Source organism: Bemisia tabaci, chromosome 10, assembly GCF_918797505.1.
Source record: "Bemisia tabaci chromosome 10, PGI_BMITA_v3".
Classification (NCBI taxonomy): Eukaryota; Metazoa; Arthropoda; class Insecta; order Hemiptera; family Aleyrodidae; genus Bemisia; species Bemisia tabaci.
The window spans coordinates 16,145,011-16,164,379 of NC_092802.1; the positions used below are offsets into that span (position 1 = coordinate 16,145,011).

A 19,369-nucleotide genomic window follows, 5' to 3' on the forward strand; every position below is an offset into this window, starting at 1 on the left:
CATTGCAGGTGACTCGAGCGGCGGGGAACCGGTTCGGAGCCGAGTTTTTGCATAACAGTAATTTGTATGTAAATGTAGTGGGATAATGTATTTGCTCTTTTCATATTTTATTAAACGGACTAGGCCCGGCCCGGGACGCGATTAGAAGCTGGAAGTCGGACGGGGCCGGGCGGAACCGCGTAACAGCCCCGTGGCGCCGCGGGGAGATAGGCGGTTTCGACGCCCGGCGGAGGATGGACGGGCGAGATGGAAGCACCTCGGCCGACGCGCTGCGGACACGGATGGATGCTGCGATGCATCATTCGATGCCGAGATAAATCTCTTTCGAATCTCCATCGTCCACCGTCCCGTGTTGCCGGCCTCTCGCGGGCAAGTAAGTGAAAGAATTACGGACTAAGAACTAATCGCATCTGAGCGAAATACGTGTGCTCCTTCAATACAAAGGTTATGCAATTTTAGCCACACAGAGGTTAAAATAGTTGTATCACGCTTTTTGCTCTGATGTGTGTATCACTCTTCGCATAAAGGGGCTAATACTAAATGCTTAGTGAAATCAGTAAACCCAGTCTCCTTACACTGCCGTGCAATGCAAAAACCCCGTAAACGCCATTTTAAATTTTTTGGAAACAATGTTTCATGGCAGAAAAACTTGCCTTGAGACAATGTTTTTACAAAATTCTCTTGCGAATCTCCATCGTCCACCATCCCGTGTTGCCGGCCTCTCGCGGTCGAGTGAGTGGAAGAATTACGGACTAGGAACTAATCGCCTCTGAGTGAGAGATCCGGTTACGAGTGCTCCTTCAATACAAAGGTTATGCAATTTTAGCCACACAGAGGTTGAAATAGTTGTATCACGCTGTTTGCTCTGATGTGTGTATCATTTTTTGCTTTGAAGATCATTACTAAGTGCTTCGTAAAATCAGTAAACCCAGTCCTCTTACCGGTCTTTTCAAAGTTGATAAAAATGAAGAGAATACTTCTAGGAGAAGAGGAGTCGTCACTTTTTCAATGGAATTTCTAGAGTTCCGCGGAGAGGTATCAATTGTTCGCTTTTTTTAAATATCCGTAGAGTAAAAGATCCGGTCACGAGTGCTCCTTCAATACAAATGTCATGCAATTTTAGCCACACAGAGGTTGAAATAGTTGTATCACGCTGTTTGCTCTGATGTGTGTATCACTCTTTGCCTAAAGGAGCAAATACTTAATGCTTAGTGAAATTAGTAAACCCAGTCTCCTTACACTGCCGTGCAACGTAAAAACGCCGTAAACGCCATATTTTAAATTGTTTGGAAACAATGTATCTTAGCAGAAAAATTTGTGTGCCTTGAGACAATGTTTTTACAAAATTCTCTTTCTAATCTCCATCGTCCACCGTCCCGTGTTGTCGCCCTCTCGTGGTCGAGTAAGTGGAAGAATTACGGACTGAGAACTAATCGCCTCTGAGCGAAAGATACGGTTACGAGTGCTCCTTCAATAGAAAGGTTATGCAATTTTAGCCACACAGAGGTTGAAATAGTTGTATCACGCTGTTTGCTCTGATGTGTGTTTATCATTTTTCGCCTAGAAGATCATTACTAAGTGCTTCGTAAAATCAGTAAACCCAGTCTTCTTACCGGTCTTTTCAAAATTGTTAAAGGTGAAGATAATACTTTCAAAATTGTATCAGGGACAGGGCCGGATTTACCTACTTGCCGCCCATGGGCCGCCTGTATTTTGCCGCCCTCTCCTCATTCGTTTTGAAATATCAATAAAAACCATCAAGTGAACGTGCCAGCGGGGGAGGGATGCACAAGACTCGTTAACTCGTCTTGGACACAGTTTTTGGGAAAGCCCTGTCAACACTACTAGCAAAAGTTCATAGAACTTTGCGCGAAAGTTAAGTTTCGTAAACCTATCTCTATGTGGACAAGGCCTTCAATTCATAAGAAATGAACGAAAAAATTATGACAGAACAAACATAAATGTGGTTGAATGATTTTAACTTCCGCTGCCCCCGCGGACCGCATCGTGTTTGGTGCAATGCGTGAAGTATTCCGACAGTCTTGTAGGCGCTATGAGTTTCACGCCGATCGCTGTTGAACGCACTGTGTTTGACGCAATGCGTGAAGTATTCACGCAGTCTTGTAGGCGCTATCCGTTTCACACTGACCGCAGTGACATTATTGTGTTTGATAACATGCGTGAAGTATTCGTGCAGTCTTGTAAATCCTTAAATTTTTGTTTCAGGTCATGTTCTATTGTTTTAAATCAAACGATTCACATAGAACCACTATCAAATACGATCCATCAGATGACGTCATGTTCAACTGAATTTCCACACCTCTGCGCCACCTCACGGGAGCAAAGACACGTACACCCGGTCACAAATCGCGAAACCCGCTGGCCGCAGCCTCACCGGAATATTTATCGCTTAGAATATCATTGCTCCCTCCCTGGCCTGCGTGAAAAAAAGAAAAAAATCGCTGCTCACTGCGTGCGCTTCAGGCAGGGCTATTGTGCCGGGCGGGCATGATTTACTCTGATTTTGCACAACTATTTGCAAGCGTCGCACAGTGGACCGAGTCAATTCGGGAGGTCGGACATGAAATTTTCGACGAAAACTGCAAATTTTGGTGTTTATTTCGTCACATTTTACATTTCAAGGGGTGCTTTATGAAGAATATTTCACGAGGAAACCAATAGAACCACCTTCAGAACCTCAAAGTTTTGTATAGACGGAGTTAAAAGCGTTTAAAGTTTTCAAATTTTGTCCGACCTCTCTGACCGACTCGAACCAATGTGCGTCGCCGCGTTGGCAAATTGCTGCTCCCTGCGTAACCGATAAACAAGGCGGTCGCATTAATCAAGGCTGGGCATCTCGCGCTGAAAACGGGCTGGAGAGGACTGCCGTGCTAAGGGAAAACGCCGTATGGACATTCGAGAGGTGCCAAATCTCCTCGAATAAAACATGTGGCTTTGAAGAAAGTTACGCATTTTTCTTCTTAAAATTTTCAGATATTTTAGATTAAATTGTGAACTATATCTTCTGGAAAATTTGACGAAAAATGTTCACAATTTTCTCAAGAAATTCGTTATTTCTTGAAGGAAACATGGCAACGCCTGAGGGTTCATACGACGTTTATTCTTAGCGTGGCAGAGAGGCTTTGCGGCCTTGTCCGATGTTAAAGACCTCGCCCTGTGACGTCCGCGAAGGGTCACTCATTCTTGGCTAGTGTTGGGGATTTTTTTAAAAAAAAAAACCGATTGATCGAATCGATTCGATTTTCTTCGAGAGTCCGATTCTCGATTAATAATAAGCGTAGAAAGTTGCTGTTTGGACAGATCCTCTGATTTTTAGCTAATCTACAAGAGTCAAGCATCAAAACACGATTCTGCCACCAGCGCAACTGGCCCATTGTCGAGGAAGAAACCTGGGTACACGGGTACAGAGGTATCCACTTTAACCTCGACGGACCATTGGCCCCGTAGAATAAAGTATGGACATGCCAGGTTTAGACCCTAGTTTAAATGACAGAAGAGGAGGAAGAGAAACAAGGGTACGAAAAAGAAGAAGAAAAACAGAGAGGATAAGGATAAAGGAAAATATGAATGGAGTAGAAGTAGATGAAGAAGAAGCACAAGCATAAAAAAAGGAGAAGAAGTAGTAGAAACAAAGGATGAATAGGGAATGGGAAGAAGGAAGAAGAAGTCAGGGTAGAGGTAGAGAAAACAAGTCCTGCGGTGCGTAAAATCTTGTGTCGTCCAGTGGTCCGTTCCGAATTCTCAGTCGTCGCAGCCCATTGATGGTGTTGAGGATTTTTAATCGATTTTCTTGAAATCCGATTTTGCAGTTTTGAAAGCACGATTCTGTGACTAGCGCAACTGACCCATTCCACGGAAAGAACCACGGAACCACCCCGGAAGTATGCAGAAGATAGCACTTAACGACTGTCTGGCCTAACAATAACCTTACATGAAAATGAAAAATGCCCTTTTTATGCAATTGAAGTAAAATCAGTCGATTTTCAATTATGTAAACGATTTCTCGGAGTTTTCTGACGATTAGTGATAATCTAGGAAAGAACGGGGGTTTCTCTCAGTAAAATTTTCCGGCCGATGAAAACAAAAACCCGATTACAAGGATTTCGAAGCTCATCGTACAACGCGGGGATCGGGTCACTCCGGAGCGTGGCGCTAGGGGAACGGCACCAAGAGCGGGACCACGTGACCACCCAGCGCGCGGCTCCATACACGCCATAATACGGCCGCGAAGAGCTGCCGGAGCCGGGTGCCGCGGCCGGGGAGGGCAGAAGAGAGCGCCGCTATCACTGATACCGCGTCGCATCGCCGGCGCCGAACGCACATCGCGGACCCAGTCGAGCGTGAGGCGGGCTGCGTGCAGGCAAAATACAGGCTTGGAGCCAGGACGCGCTGGCGTGGCAGCCCACCCCTCTGCATCGAGAGAGGGGCCTTGGATCCATTACTGATCGCTGGAAACACTCGCTAATACTACCGCGATAAACTTTAAAAGCTCCTGACTCCGTTTATACAAAACTTTGAGATTGCAAAAATAGTTCCATTGATTTCCTTGTAAACTTATCTTCCAGACGCACCCCTCGAACTTTAAAATATGACGGAATAAACATCGAAATTTGCAGTTTTTTATACAATTCTGCCGAGATAGCGAAGAGAGCAGCAAGTGTCGAATTTTCGAAATCGAGTTTCCTTCAAAATTCGTCGAAACTCTTTTAGATGAAGTCACTGAAATAGCTAAAACACCGAAATTCATCATATTTTGTAACAAAACGAGATATATACGAGAAAGCCGTAAATAAGCAGAAAAGGACGTATAGTTTTCGGCAAGACAACAGTAAGTGACAATATCGTATTCCTCTAGGGAGCCAACGGAATCAGTGGTTTCAAGTAAAGTGCCGCCCTCTTCTGCCAATTTTTAACCAAAAAGTGCATTTGTTAGGTGTCTAAAACGCAATCACGGAAGCATGCAGAAAACAGCACTTACGGCTGTCTTGCTTAACAATAACCCAGCATGAGAGTGAAAAATACCCTTTTTTTGCAATGGAAATAAAATCAGTCGATTTTTAATCTTCCAAACGATTTCCGGGAGTCTTTTGGACAGTTAGAGATAATTTGGGAAAGAACGGAGGCTTCTTTTAATACAATTTTCCGGTCAGAAGCTTCTGGGCCCGTTTTCTCAAAACTTCATTTTTGCACTTACTATTCTCTCTTCGCTATAACGGCAGAATAGAGCACCCTTGTGGAGAGAGTATGGACTTGTATGCAGTTTTGGAGGTTAGGTCATAGTGCTTTCAGGGCCCAAAATGACCGCCCACCTATGGACTCAAATTTTTCAGAGTGTTTCATTATCACAATGGAGAAATTGCAGAAGTCTGAAATTTTATGTGAGTCTTGATTCACTTGTTACATATTGAGAATTGCTCTTTCGCCTGAAACAGCTTAGAGCAATCCACCTTAGGGTGGGACTTATTTTTTTAAATCGACAAAACCAAATGTTGCACGGTCTTAAATGGTTCTATGTGATAAAAAAACACGGTAGCCAAGAGGATTTTGAGAAAAAAAATTTTTAACCCGGCGCGCACAGAGCCTAAACATCGAGATTTTTCCGGTTTTTTTGGCATTTTCGCCGTATATTTTTGATATTTTTGCCAGCAACACAGATTCGACGCTAGATGTCCAAAAATTGGTACAAACCTAGCACATACCTTGCAGATTAAGGGAAAATTTTTGTTTTTCTCCTAGGTCACTCTCAGTTCGCTTGGTAATGCCGAAACTCTCCGCTCGGCAGCTCTAAAAATCGAAATTTCGCCGTTTTTTAACGTATAATGAACTTTTTGAGCAACCTATAATGGTAGTAAAAATCCGAAAATTTGTGGAAAGCGAGTCCATACCATCAGTATGGAAGGGCAAATGTCAGAAAACTCCTACGTCTTTTACTTTCTGCCAAGCTATGCCCATAATGGTGGAAAACTTGTCAAAAATAGCTCAATTTGGACCGTTTTTTCGCGTTCGAAAATTTATTGGACACCCTGTAATGACAATGAAGGTCCGAAAATTTGTGGAAAGTAAGTTCATACCATCTGTATGAAATAAAAAATTTTACTTGGTTCATACGTCTTATATTCTTCGTCCTGCGATACCCGAAATGGCAGCGAAAACGTCAAAAATACCTCAAATTGGCCGTTTTTTGATAATTTTTTGGAACACCTTGTAGTGGCAGTGGAGGTCCGAGAATTTGTGCAAAGTAAGTTCATACCCTCCGCAAGGGATAAAAAAATCTACTGGTTCCTATGTCTTACATTCCTCGTTGTGCGGTGCCCGCAATCACTTCGAAAACGTCAAAAATACCTCAATTCGGCCGTTTCTTCAATGGCGAAATTTATTAGACACCCTGTAATGACACTGGAAGTTCGAAAATTGGGGAAAAGCAAGTCCATACCACCAGTATAAAAGGGCAAATTTCAAAAGGTCCATAGATGTTTGATTCTTGGTCGCACGGTGTCTTCAGATACACAAAAATCGTGAAAAATACCTCCATTTTGACCGGTCTTTCGCTATTAAAATTTAATAGACACCCTGTAACGGCAACAGAGGTCGAAAAATTTGCTGAAAGTAAGATCATTCCATCTTCATGGAATGAAAAATTCTACATCGTTCCTATGGTATGCATTCCTCGTTGTGCGGTGCCGTGCGTGTGCCGTTGTTCCGATGCAATCGCATCGGAAACGTCAAATATACCTGAATGCGGTCAATTTTTTTTACCGAATTATTTTTGCAGACACCCTGTACTGACAGCGGAAGTCCGAAACTATGTAAGAAGCTAGTGTTGAAAGAAAGGAATGGATAAATTTAGGTATTTTAGAAAATTTCGCCTCACTTCAGGGCGTCTAGCGACAACAATTATAAATGTAAGGGTCTTTGAAAAATTGCCGTTCCTTTCAGATGTATAAACAACGTATATTTACTTGGCACTTTTAAGAGTCGCTGATGTCATAACAAGGTGCCAAAAAACTTTCACACGCGAAAAATTGGCCGAAGTCAGATATATTTGACGTTTCCGATGCGATTGCGGGCACCGCACAACGAGGAATGCATACCATAGGAACGATGTAGAATTTTTCATTCCATGAAGATGGAATGATCTTACTTTCAGCAAATTTTTCGACCTCTGTTGCCGTTACAGGGTGTCTATTAAATTTTAATAGCGAAAGACCGGTCAAAATGGAGGTATTTTTCACGATTTTTGTGTATCTGAAGACACCGTGCGACCAAGAATCAAACATCTATGGACCTTTTGAAATTTGCCCTTTTATACTGGTGGTATGGACTTGCTTTTCCCCAATTTTCGAACTTCCAGTGTCATTACAGGGTGTCTAATAAATTTCGCCATTGAAGAAACGGCCGAATTGAGGTATTTTTGACGTTTTCGAAGTGATTGCGGGCACCGCACAACGAGGAATGTAAGACATAGGAACCAGTAGATTTTTTTATCCCTTGCGGAGGGTATGAACTTACTTTGCACAAATTCTCGGACCTCCACTGCCACTACAAGGTGTTCCAAAAAATTATCAAAAAACGGCCAATTTGAGGTATTTTTGACGTTTTCGCTGCCATTTCGGGTATCGCAGGACGAAGAATATAAGACGTATGAACCAAGTAAAATTTTTTATTTCATACAGATGGTATGAACTTACTTTCCACAAATTTTCGGACCTTCATTGTCATTACAGGGTGTCCAATAAATTTTCGAACGCGAAAAAACGGTCCAAATTGAGCTATTTTTGACAAGTTTTCCACCATTATGGGCATAGCTTGGCAGAAAGTAAAAGACGTAGGAGTTTCCTGACATTTGCCCTTCCATACTGATGGTATGGACTCGCTTTCCACAAATTTTCGGATTTTTACTACCATTATAGGTTGCTCAAAAAGTTCATTATACGTTAAAAAACGGCGAAATTTCGATTTTTAGAGCTGCCGAGCGGAGAGTTTCGGCATTACCAAGCGAACTGAGAGTGACCTAGGAGAAAAACAAAAATTTTCCCTTAATCTGCAAGGTATGTGCTAGGTTTGTACCAATTTTTGGACATCTAGCGTCGAATCTGTGTTGCTGGCAAAAATATCAAAAATATACGGCGAAAATGCCAAAAAAACCGGAAAAATCTCGATGTTTAGGCTCTGTGCGCGCCGGGTTAAAAATTTTTTTTCTCAAAATCCTCTTGGCTACCGTGTTTTTTTATCACATAGAACCATTTAAGACCGTGCAACATTTGGTTTTGTCGATTTAAAAAAATAAGTCCCACCCTAATCCACCTATGTATTAATATACCTGCAAAACAATGTGTGTTAAAAGATCTGAGAAGAAAGTAAAAAGAGAAAAGCACAAAGTAGTTGCGCCTTATGTATATTGCATAGTCGTCCGACTTAATGTGGATGACGCGAATAGTTGGAAGAGACAATTGCTGCGGTGAAAATGCTACAGAGTGACCAAGACGTCGCACAGTGATTTCAACTGCAGAAGAACTAGAGAAATATTATTATTCCCGTCCGTTTATTGAAGCAACATATTTCTGGATATTTTGGAATGACTTGAAACGCAAGGTATCTTTACCAAGCAAGAAAACAACGCAAAAAAAGTAAAAATACAAATAAATTTGAGGGACATCAAGAGGGAAGGTGTGGAAGAGACGCATACACGGCCTCCTGTGTCGCCAAATCGCGCAAAAATAAAGTTTGCTGAGAGATTTCATGTGGAAATGTCAATAAAGTTTTTTGTGCGGAAATGCCAAAATTGGAAGTATTGTGCGGAAATGTCAACTCCCCATTCCTGGATAAGCCCGCTCTGATGATTAACTTATGCTGGCTTTAAAGAGCGCGGGGTGCGAGGCTCCCCTGGATTGGGCCACGTATCAGCCAGAGAGTGTAGCCCCCTGGTTGAAGAATAACTCGACTTATATCAGCTGTGGATAAATTCTTACAAGCTCATTCTGCAGTGACACTTGGAAATGAGTAAGCTGAACTGCCTTGAGTGTATAATTACTCCGATCAGGTGCACCACTGAGCGACGAGGAGGGGGGGGGGGCAAGCTCTGCAATCCTATTTATGACGCAATAAAATCCGATCAATTTATACGCGAATCTAACGTCTTCATTAGTGGCAGCCGTGCAAACGAAACAATTAGAGAGCTTATTGCAAGGTTGTCATGTGAGTCTCTCGGAGACTTGAACGCGTGGGTAGGAAAGAAAGCCATCTTAATAAATGTCACAGTATACATTACGAGATGCCGATACCGTACAAGATGGAACCAAGATTGATATTTTGAGGACATGTGGACCGTGTTAATCAGAAAGGAACCAAGCCACATCACCTATTGCCAAATTTAATTGGGCTATTTAATTTTTTTACGTGAAAACGGTTAGGCGGATTTTCGTGCAAATTTCTCGTGCTATTTTTCCCCTCGGAAAGCGAATTTCCCCTTCGTAAGTGTATTTTGTTGGCTGTATCTCTTACGTGCAACAGACCCATTCGGAGCTACAACTTTTAGCTCATCTGTAGGGACACTTATGTGCATAGGAAAACTAATAGCATATACGTTGTTTCTCAACTGAGCCAGAAATTATTGTCCCAAATTGCAAAATGCAATCCAAATTAGGTTAGAAATTGTTAAACCAGTTGCTCAACTCTTCACTCGTCGGTCATCATTATGCGAATCGGAGGGTCATCCGAACGAACGTAACTTTTACACCTTAAAAAAGATAGCAGTGTCTCTATAGTCTCTATAGTCTCTATATAGTCTTAACAGTACAGTCTATGGATGATAATTAGAATGCACCGATCATTACCTCGCCGACCGGCAACATCGATACCGCGGTTTCAATTGGACGTATACTCAAATCAAAAGAAACTACGTCCATTCTGACGTGAACCCTGAACTCCATAAGAGTCCATGCTTGATAGGGCTCAAGTCAAAATGGACACAGTTCCTTGTCATTTAAATCCGTTCAATTGTCCCGGGTGTTCGTCTTGTCGAGCGGTTGTTTTTGCTCATGCGCATCGTAAATCCGATTGCGACGAGCGGTGCCGGGTGCCTCCCCCCCTCCCTCTCCCTCGGTGGCCAGGCGCACAGTGGACCGAGTCGATCACAGAGGCTGGAGACGAAATTTTTGACTATAATTCTGCCGTGATAGTGAAGAAAGCAGTAAGTGCAAAAATGAAGTTTCGAGTAAACGGCCCAGAAGCTTCTGACCGGAAAATTGTATTAAAAGAAGCCTCCGTTCTTTCCCAAATTATCTCTAACTGTCCAAAAGACTCCCGGAAATCGTTTGGAAGATTAAAAATGGACTGATTTTATTTCCATTGCAAAAAAGGGTATTTTTTACTCTCATGCTAGGTTATTGTTAGGCAAGACAACCGTGAGTGATCTTCTGCATGCTTTCGTGCGGGTTGCATTTTGGACGCACAACAAACACATTTTCAGGTTAGAAATTTGCATGAAGAGGGCGGCACTTTGCTGGAAAGCACTGTTTTCATTGTTTTGTTTTGTTGATGATGTTTAACTATTTTCATTGGCTCTCTATAGAGGGATAGTGTCCTTTGCTGCTGTCTCGCTTGAAAACTACATAATTGTTTGCGTATGTTTCGCGCTTTCTCATATGCATAGTTTTCATTAAAATAAGACGAATTTCGTTGTTTTACCTATTTTAGTGATTTCATCTAAAAGAAATCAGACGATATTAGGAGGAAACTCGATCTCGGAAATTTGACACTTACTGCTCTCTTCGCTATCTCGGCAGAATTATAAAACTGCAAATTTCGATGTTTATTCCGTCACATTCCAAATTTCGAGGGGTACTTCTGGAAGGAATATAAGGAAACCAATGGAACCACTTTTACAATCTTAAAGTTTTGCAGAAACGGAGTTATGAGCTTTTGAAGTTTCCAATGGCGATGTTGCATGTGTGAGGAATTTGCTAATGACTACTGATTCTGATGTAAAAGTTCGCGAGAAATACGATGGTGCCACTAGTTTTCTGTGAAATCAACTTCCAAGCTCAAAAAAGCTCTCAAGTTGAGGCCAAAATAAAGGGGATATCCCACGCTATCCTGAGAGTCCACCTCTACATAAAGACAAACTCTCCATGCGAGGATAGGGAGCAAACACATTGACAGGGCTACCACTTTATTTGGGGACTCCAAAACTGAAAACACGGCAACCCTGCTAATGTATTTGCTCCCTATCTTCGCATGGAGAGTTTGTCTTGATGTAGAGGTGGACTCTCAGGATAGCGTGGGATATCCCCTCCATTTTGGCCTCAACTTGAGAGCTTTTTTTGAGCTTGGGAGTTGATTTCAGAGAAAACCAGTGGCACCCTCGTGTTTCTCGCGAACTTATACATAAGAGTCCATAGTCAAATCGCAAACTCCTCACACATGCATCATCTCCATTACACAAGGAAACCGATGGAACCACTTTTAAAATCTTAAAGTTTCGCAGAATTGGAGTTATGAGCTTTTAAAGTTTCCAATTATTGTCCGATCTCGCGAATTGACTCGATCCACTGTGCGGCGCCCCGTTAGATCCATTTAAATGGGCCGCGGCCGTCGACGCAAGAGCAGCGCGGCCCGCCGATCCCTGGATCCTTCCTGGCCTCTGCACTGCTCCCATTCATCATTTTTCAGCCGCATCCCTGAGATCTCCCCGGCCCGGGCCCGGTAATTGATCGCGCAGCCGCCGCAACGAGGAGCGCCGTGATTGACGCGAGCTGCCGAACGCCGCTGTACCGCACGGTTGCCTCGTTGCCAGGCGCTTATTACGAGGAATTCGCCGGTTCCCGCACGAAAGAACGTAACTGCATTTCAATGTTGCCAAATTTGTCCTCGCAAATGAGTCAGTTACGCTAGTTAAATAATCATGTTTTGATGCTTGAATCTTTTAGATCAGCTAAAAATAATAAGATCCGTCCAAACAGCAACTTTCTAATTAACCGAGATATCGCGCTTTTAAAAACTCAATTTATGATGTCATCCACCGCGGTTGTACACTAGAAAAAAAACACATTGGATCTAGAGTCCAGACTCTTGAAAACATTGACAAGATCAAATACTCTTGATTCATTCAGATTTAAGCTTAAATCAAGAACCAAGCCTCTTAATTTGAGCGGATTTCCGTTTGATTTATGCTTAAATCTGATTGAATCAAGAGTCCATTTTCTCGTCAATGTCTTCAAGAGTCTGGACTCTAGATCTAATGTGTTTTTTTCCCCAGTGTACTTATGCACAACCTCGGTCGATGACGTCAAAAACCCGACTTTTCAAAAGACGATAGCTCGGTTAATACTCAACGTGGAAGGTTGCTGTTTGAACGGTTCTTCTTCTTTTTAGCTGATCTAAAAGATTCAAGCATCAAAACACGATTCTGCTACCAGCGCAACTGGCCCACTGCGTATTAACCTGGAGAATCTTGGGCATTTCTAACTGAAAATTCCACTGATTATTCCTCGAATTCATGCAGGAATCAGGAACATTTTGGGAAGAAATTTACACTGCCACATATTTTTTCTTGCGAGCATTTATAGTTATGAACGGCAGATATGCGAAATCGTCTTACCGAAGCATAGCATGCAGACTGGCTGTCCTCAGGATCTGCCACCTCGAAGTGTTAATCCTTCAGGATTTTGGAAAACACAATCTGAAACAGAAATGTATACCAACTTAATTTAAAAAATGATGAAGAAATGACCTCAGAGCTGACTCCGGAACAAACAACGTACTACGATGTAACGCACTGCTGTTCCATGAGATTAAACTTCAATAGAAAAAAAAAAGACTCTTGTATCTAGAGTCAAGACTTTTAAAAATAATTTAAAATAAAGCGTACGCTTGATTCAATCGGATTTTTGCTTGAATCGGGCGAATTCTATTTAAAGTTCCGAACCTCTTTGGGAAGTTCTGCCCTGGTTGGTCTTATCAATCATCAACACCAGTGCACACCGTTTTTACCAGATTCGACCAATCAGATCCGTTGGTTTTCGATAGGTCGAACCTTTTTTAGAAAGGTGGTACCAAATCACGCACCAACGTTGCGATTCGTTAGTCATCGAATCGGTTCCAAAAAGTTCCAAACTCAAAAGGAGTGGCAGCTCAGAGGTTCGCGCGCAAAAGTAGTGCCGAACCACTAAATAAAATTCACTTTACACTGGGAAAAAAAACACACTGGATATAGAGTCCAGACTCTTGAAAACATTCACAGGAAAAAGGACTCTTGATTCAACCAAAATTTTGCTTAAATCATAAGGAAATCCGCTCAAATTAAGAGGCTTCACTGGTAAAACAAACCTCTCGGACCAATGCCGCGGTGCATTGACTTAAGAGTGCAGTTTCTTGTCGCCGGGTTTAAGAGTCTTGAACTCTTGTTTCAAGCGGATTTTGCATTGATTCAATTCAAAATCCGCTTGAAACAAGAGTCCAGACTCTTAAATCCGGCGACAAGAAACTGCACTCTTGAACCAAGAGGTATTTTTCACCAATGTTGGTTCTTGATTTAAGCTTAAATCTGATTGGATCAAGAGTATTTTTTCTTGTCGATATTTTTAAGAGTCTGGACGCTAGATCCAATGTGTTTTTCTTCCAGTGTAGGTTTCTCCTCGAGGTGGATATTTCCATTGCACTTACTTCAGCCCATGGTGAGACTCGCTACCAGTCACACCCGTACGATTTCCCTAAACCCGGAATACAAGAACGGTTATTTCCTGGTCGGCTGGCACCTTTCCCCACGTCGACCCTGGAGCGCGGAGAACTTTTCACGCGAGGGCCCCCGTCGGCTGCACTGACGCATTCCTAAAATATCTCATCCTCGCTCCACTTATCAGCCATCTCGTCTCGCCGCGTCTCGCCGCTCCTGTTTCATTTTCCTCTATAAGGCAACGGCCTAATATCCATAATCTGAACCGTTAATCAGGGGCACCGCAGACCCCCCCGTGTTGCCGCTATCACCCCAAAAAAAGCCGAAGACGGTTTTCTGGCGGTGGGGACGGCAATGTCGCGGTCAACAATAGCCGGTGGCGCGGCGGCGGCGCGCGCCCAAACTAATAATTAATAAGCGTTGCCCGGTAATTAGACTGAGTAGCCACGGCTCGGGCTCGGTGGAGGAAACAGTAGCCGCTAATTTATTGCACTGGCTTTGTGTGGCATGATGGCCGGCCCGGCCGTGGGTCCGTTGACGCCATCCGTGTCGGGGTAGACGTTTCGGACGCGCGTCAAACGTCAAGCCTCCGAATAGACGTGCGCATCTGAGAGCGAATTCAAAATTGACGTATTTCTGCCAAACGGAACTATGTGCACTGAGACATGAGCCCTGAGACCCATAAGAATACATTCATATCAGGGCTCACGTCATGATGCACATAGTTCCGTTTGACAGATATACGTTCAATTGAAGGAACTTCAGGTTTTCAAAGTTCCAGCCCCGGCGCTGGCTTTAAAATCGGGGGACTGTGCCCGCAGTATGGGAACGAAATCGTTGTCAGTGCATGGTTAAGGATAACAAAAAATAGAGTCCCTTTATACTGAGAGTCAAGACAACACCCCCTCGTGGAGTCACAAACGGGAATAAAGATTTCAGAAATTGAACGTTCTTTGTAATCTTTGATCGGCCCATTCTCAAATTCCTTTCTCCGTTCCTTCTCTCATTCCGTTTGTTCCTTGCCGAACCCGTAATTCCCCGGTCCATTCGAGATTATAATCTTTGCAATCGGTGAAAATCTTTATTCCCGTTTGTGACACTGTGACGGCCTAAAATGCGGGAACCAATCAGAAATGGATTCACATTGTCCTGACTCTCAGTATAAAGGGACTCTACTGAGAGCGAATTCAAAATTTAAGAGACTTCAGGTTTTCGAAGTTCCAGCCCCGACGCATGCTTCAAAATCGGGGGACTGTGCCCGCAGTATGGGAACGAAACCGTTGTCAGTCATGGTTAAGGATAAAAAAAACAATAGAGGCGTTGGGTGCAGAAAGGACTAGAGTCCCTTTATACTGAGAGTCAAGACAGTGTGAATCCATTTCTGATTGGTTCCCGTATTTTAGGCCTTCACAGTGTCACAAACGGGAATAAATATCACATTTTCTCCGATTGCAAAGATTATAATCTGGAATGGACCAGAGAATTACGGGTTCGGCAAGGAACAAACGGAATGAGAGAAGGAACGGAGAAAGGAATTTGAGAATGGGCCGATCAAAGATTGCAAAAAACGTTCAATTTCTGTAATCTTTATTGCCGTTTGTGACTCCATGAGGAGGTGCTGTCTTGACTCTCAGTATAAAGGGACTCTAGAAAGGACTATTCTTGGTTGAGGTGCTTCATTTTGATTATTGGAAATTGCTAATAAAGTGCTAATTTGCATTTTAGAGAGGAATTATTGGGTGAATTTTCTAAAATTTCTAGTTTTCAGCCTTCAGACGTTGCCACAATTTTCTTCATTAAAATATGCATTTCCAGATAAATCTGTTATTATTCTTCTTCAAATTTTTCAGAGAATTTTATTCCGGACCTGATCTAAACTGTCTGAGAATTTTTAAGAGAAATTATTCAGAACCGCTATCAAGAATAGACATTTGGAGGAATTTTGGCAACTCTCCAATGTTCATACGAAATTTTTCCTTAGCACGACAGAATAGGGATTATAGAATTTCAGGTACTATAAAATGGACGTATTTCTACCAAACAGACCTATGTGGAGGTGAGAAATATGGGGTGTGCTCTAGAAAGCTGCATAAGAAGCAATGTAAAAGTGGGCGTGATTCCTTTTGAAGAATTGGAAAAGCGGGATTTTACATTCTATCAAACAGACCTATGTGCCAACTGAATGCGGAACTCATGAGCCGCGGGCATGGCAAGAGAGCGTTGTGGACAGGCTCATGAGTTAAAGACACGGATCCGCGGATCGGAAGCTCCATCGTTGCCGCTGACGTCACTGGCGCTTTATTATTCCCAATCACTCTTACGGCCAGAGAACTAACGAGCACACCCCATATTTCTCACCTCCACATAGGTCTGTTTGGTAGAAATACGTCCAAATATATTACCTCCTGGAACAGTTCCCGCTATATGAGATTGCAGACGGTAACAACGCACGATTAGAGAAAAGGGCCCCTTAATGGGAACTTCAAGATTCCCGGAACAGAAGCTTTCCCGGGAAAGTTCAGGGAATCTCCACCTGAAATGTATACTTTACCGAGAAACTTTGGCAGAAAAAGTACACAAATACACATACGCGTTAATCACTCACTTTTTAAAGGACCAATATTCATAACTTTCCCCGGATATGAATTTTTCATGGGTAGCGAGCAACACTGCTCATTCGAAATTCCTCCTTATCACGATGGAATAAGGATAACGTCCCGAGGCACCAAAAACTAAAAACTTTCACAACTTTGCCGCTGCGTCTCGAAAAGAAAAAGAACCGAGCATGATCACTAATAAATTTCGAATCGATTACACACCGAATGAAAAAAAGTGTCTCCCCCGGATAAAACCGCAACATTTAATTAGATGTTTTAAACCCTAAAATCAAACGAGATATTCGATCACAGGACGAACGAGTGCTGCCAACTTTTTGCGGTGCGACTGACCTTGAAGGGTGTCTGAATGTCTGTAGCGTCACATCACCCTCCGCCTAGCGTCATCAATTACAATGAGAAACTCTAGTTGACGCACCATTATGATTTTCACCGGTAACACTTTGAACTTCAACGAATTTTTTCCGCGTGCCAATAACGCGATTCCAATATGAAAACCGTTGCCTTTTTCCGAGAAATGAAGCTCGATTAGCGGCTGTTCTTCCGTGTTATCAGAAACAGCCGTGGGTGCGCAAAAAAATGATATTGAGGAAATCGACCTGGTACAGCACCAGTGGCGTGGCGTGAATTGCGATATATCGATTGTTATGCCATTTAAACCTATGATAAAGGATCGATTGTTAAGGTGTTCGCTGCGAACACCCTGTTTATCGATCCTTTTCCTTAGGTTTAAATGACATAACAATTGATATATCGCAAAGCACGCCACGCCACTGTACAGCACCCGAGAGCGGAAAATTGTATTTAACGAATACTGAGGTCCGTAGAATGATTAGTGAGCATCTAAAAGGTATTCACAGAATATGTGGATGATTAAAAATTGATGAATTTTTATTCGACTATATGTAAAACGGGCTACTATAATTCATGTCGGGCAGGACAGCATTTTGTGCTTATTTCCCACGTTTTGGACGCACACAAAACAAATTGAAAGTTTAAAATTTGGCAAAAGAGGTAGTGCAGCTTTCTCGCGGATTTAAGTGGACTTACTAGTGTTTTATGTGAAATGGCGTCAATGGAGCTCAAAATGTGCACGCGAATTTTTTATTGCTTCACCTAAAATTATACTTAAAGAGCTGATTTCGCAGTATGTTTTTTTGTTGTACTTTTTTTCTGATATAGGAAATAATAAAAAAAGATTTAAAGCGAGAAAATGCACCGCCTACTGACGTCATTTACTATTGAAACGCGTGTAATTTAACATATTATATAAGCATTTCATATCCCCTCCAATAATTGTTATATTCACAAACCAAGGAAATGTTCGTGTTTAGTCTTTTCAGTATTTTCATCTTAAATGTGAAAACATTTCATCTTTAACATGAAAACATTTCATCTTACACATGAAAACATTTCATCTTTAACATGAAAACATTTCATCTCAAACATGAAAACATTTCATCTTAAACATGAAAAAAATTTCATTTTAAACATGAAAGCATTTCATCTTAAACATGGAAACATTGAGTTTACCGGAAGCAAATTCTTTTATTTCTCAATTTTTCTTCCAGCTTGTTGCTGTTTGGTTCAGTGGCGAGGCATTAATGATCGATTATTGATACTTACCTGTTTGGAGACATGGTAAAGAATCGATTATTACGGTGTTCCTTGCGAACATCCTGTTCATCGACCCACTTCCACGGGTTTGAATCGTAGATCAATCGATACATCGCTCAGCTCGCCATGCCACTGGTTCGATTACTCTCACCGCTGAGCTCATGAGTCAACTCGACCGATCGAATTTTCAAAACGAAAAAAGGAAATAAAAAAAAACGGCATTACTTGTTCTTTTGCAACCCTGAAAACTCGGCATTGAAAGCGAGGAGACTAATTATAAAAACGGAGACAAAACAACCCGATGCAAATGACGACTAAATCAGACGCGACCCTTCGGGGGGGGGGACGGAGGGTGGAAAGGATCAAATTATGATTGAAGTAGGAGAATTGAGGAAATGCGTAATCTGTAATCGGAAGTGCGGAGTCGGAAGAAAAAGTTCTCGAATGAATTATGAACGATCGGGGGGGGGGGGTTCTGAGGGAGAGGGGGAGGGAGGGTGTCGGAAGCGTTGGACAATCAACCTCTAATCGATACATCTGCAATTCGATTGTGCCCCAGCCTCCGGGGTGGATACTCGCCGCGGCGCCCAGTGAGAAACGAAAAGGAAAATGTTGGACATGAAAAGGGAGAAGAGAGGCTGCTATGACTGCCGTGATAGCGAAGAGAGCAGTAAGTGTCAGATTTTCGAAATCATGTTCCCCTCAAAACTCGTCTAAATCTCTTTGAGCTGAAATCGCTGAAATAGCTAAAACAGCGAAATTCATCCTGATTGTGTCAAAACGAGACGAATGAGACAGCCGTAAGTGCGCAAAAAATGACGTGGTCTCAGGCAAGACAGCAGTAAGTGACAGAGTCCAGAGAGCCTTTATAGTCCTTAAATCCTCCAGAGAGCCAATGAAAACAGTGTTTTCAAGTAAAGGGCCGCCCTCTTCTGCCAATTTCTAACCAGAAAATGTGTTTGTTGTGTGTCTGCATGGTTCCAGAACGCAACCACTTACCACGAAAACATGCAGAAGATAGCACTTACTGCTGTCTTCTCTAACATAAGCCTAGCATGAAAATGAAAAATACCCTCTTTTGTGAAATTGAAATAAAATCAGTCGATTTTTAATCATCCAAACGATTTCTAGGAGTCTTTCATCAATTTGACAAAAAATGAGGCTTCTTTCCAAACAATTTTCCGGTCAGAGGCTTCCGAGCCCGTTTTCTCAAAACTTCATTTTTGCTCTTACTGCTCTCTTCGCTATCACGGCAGATACCGTCATTGAAAAAGTTTACGATTTTAACAAATAGATTACTCTCTATACGTACTGTCCCTGTATGGATTTCACCAGCATAAAAAAGTTCTCTAGCATGCATCGATTATACCAAAGTTACAAGACGGAGCTGGTCGAACTTCGTGTCCAACAACAGCGATTTCCAGGACCACCAAGCGCCACCCGA

The 19,369-nt window shown here is 42.4% G+C and overlaps 1 protein-coding gene across 1 annotated transcript in view; it reads right to left on the reverse strand.

Annotated features, from left to right (window-relative positions):
• LOC109037710 (transcription factor Sox102F) overlaps positions 1 to 12,647 on the reverse strand; it is a 291,991-nt gene extending 279,344 nt beyond the window's left edge. The window contains exon 1 of the mRNA XM_019052503.2: positions 12,620 to 12,647. Within this exon, the coding sequence (XP_018908048.2) occupies positions 12,620 to 12,632 (13 nt within the window). The 5' untranslated portion in view covers positions 12,633 to 12,647. The remainder of the gene's footprint in view (positions 1 to 12,619) is intronic.
• Positions 12,648 to 19,369: the final 6,722 nt, after the last annotated feature.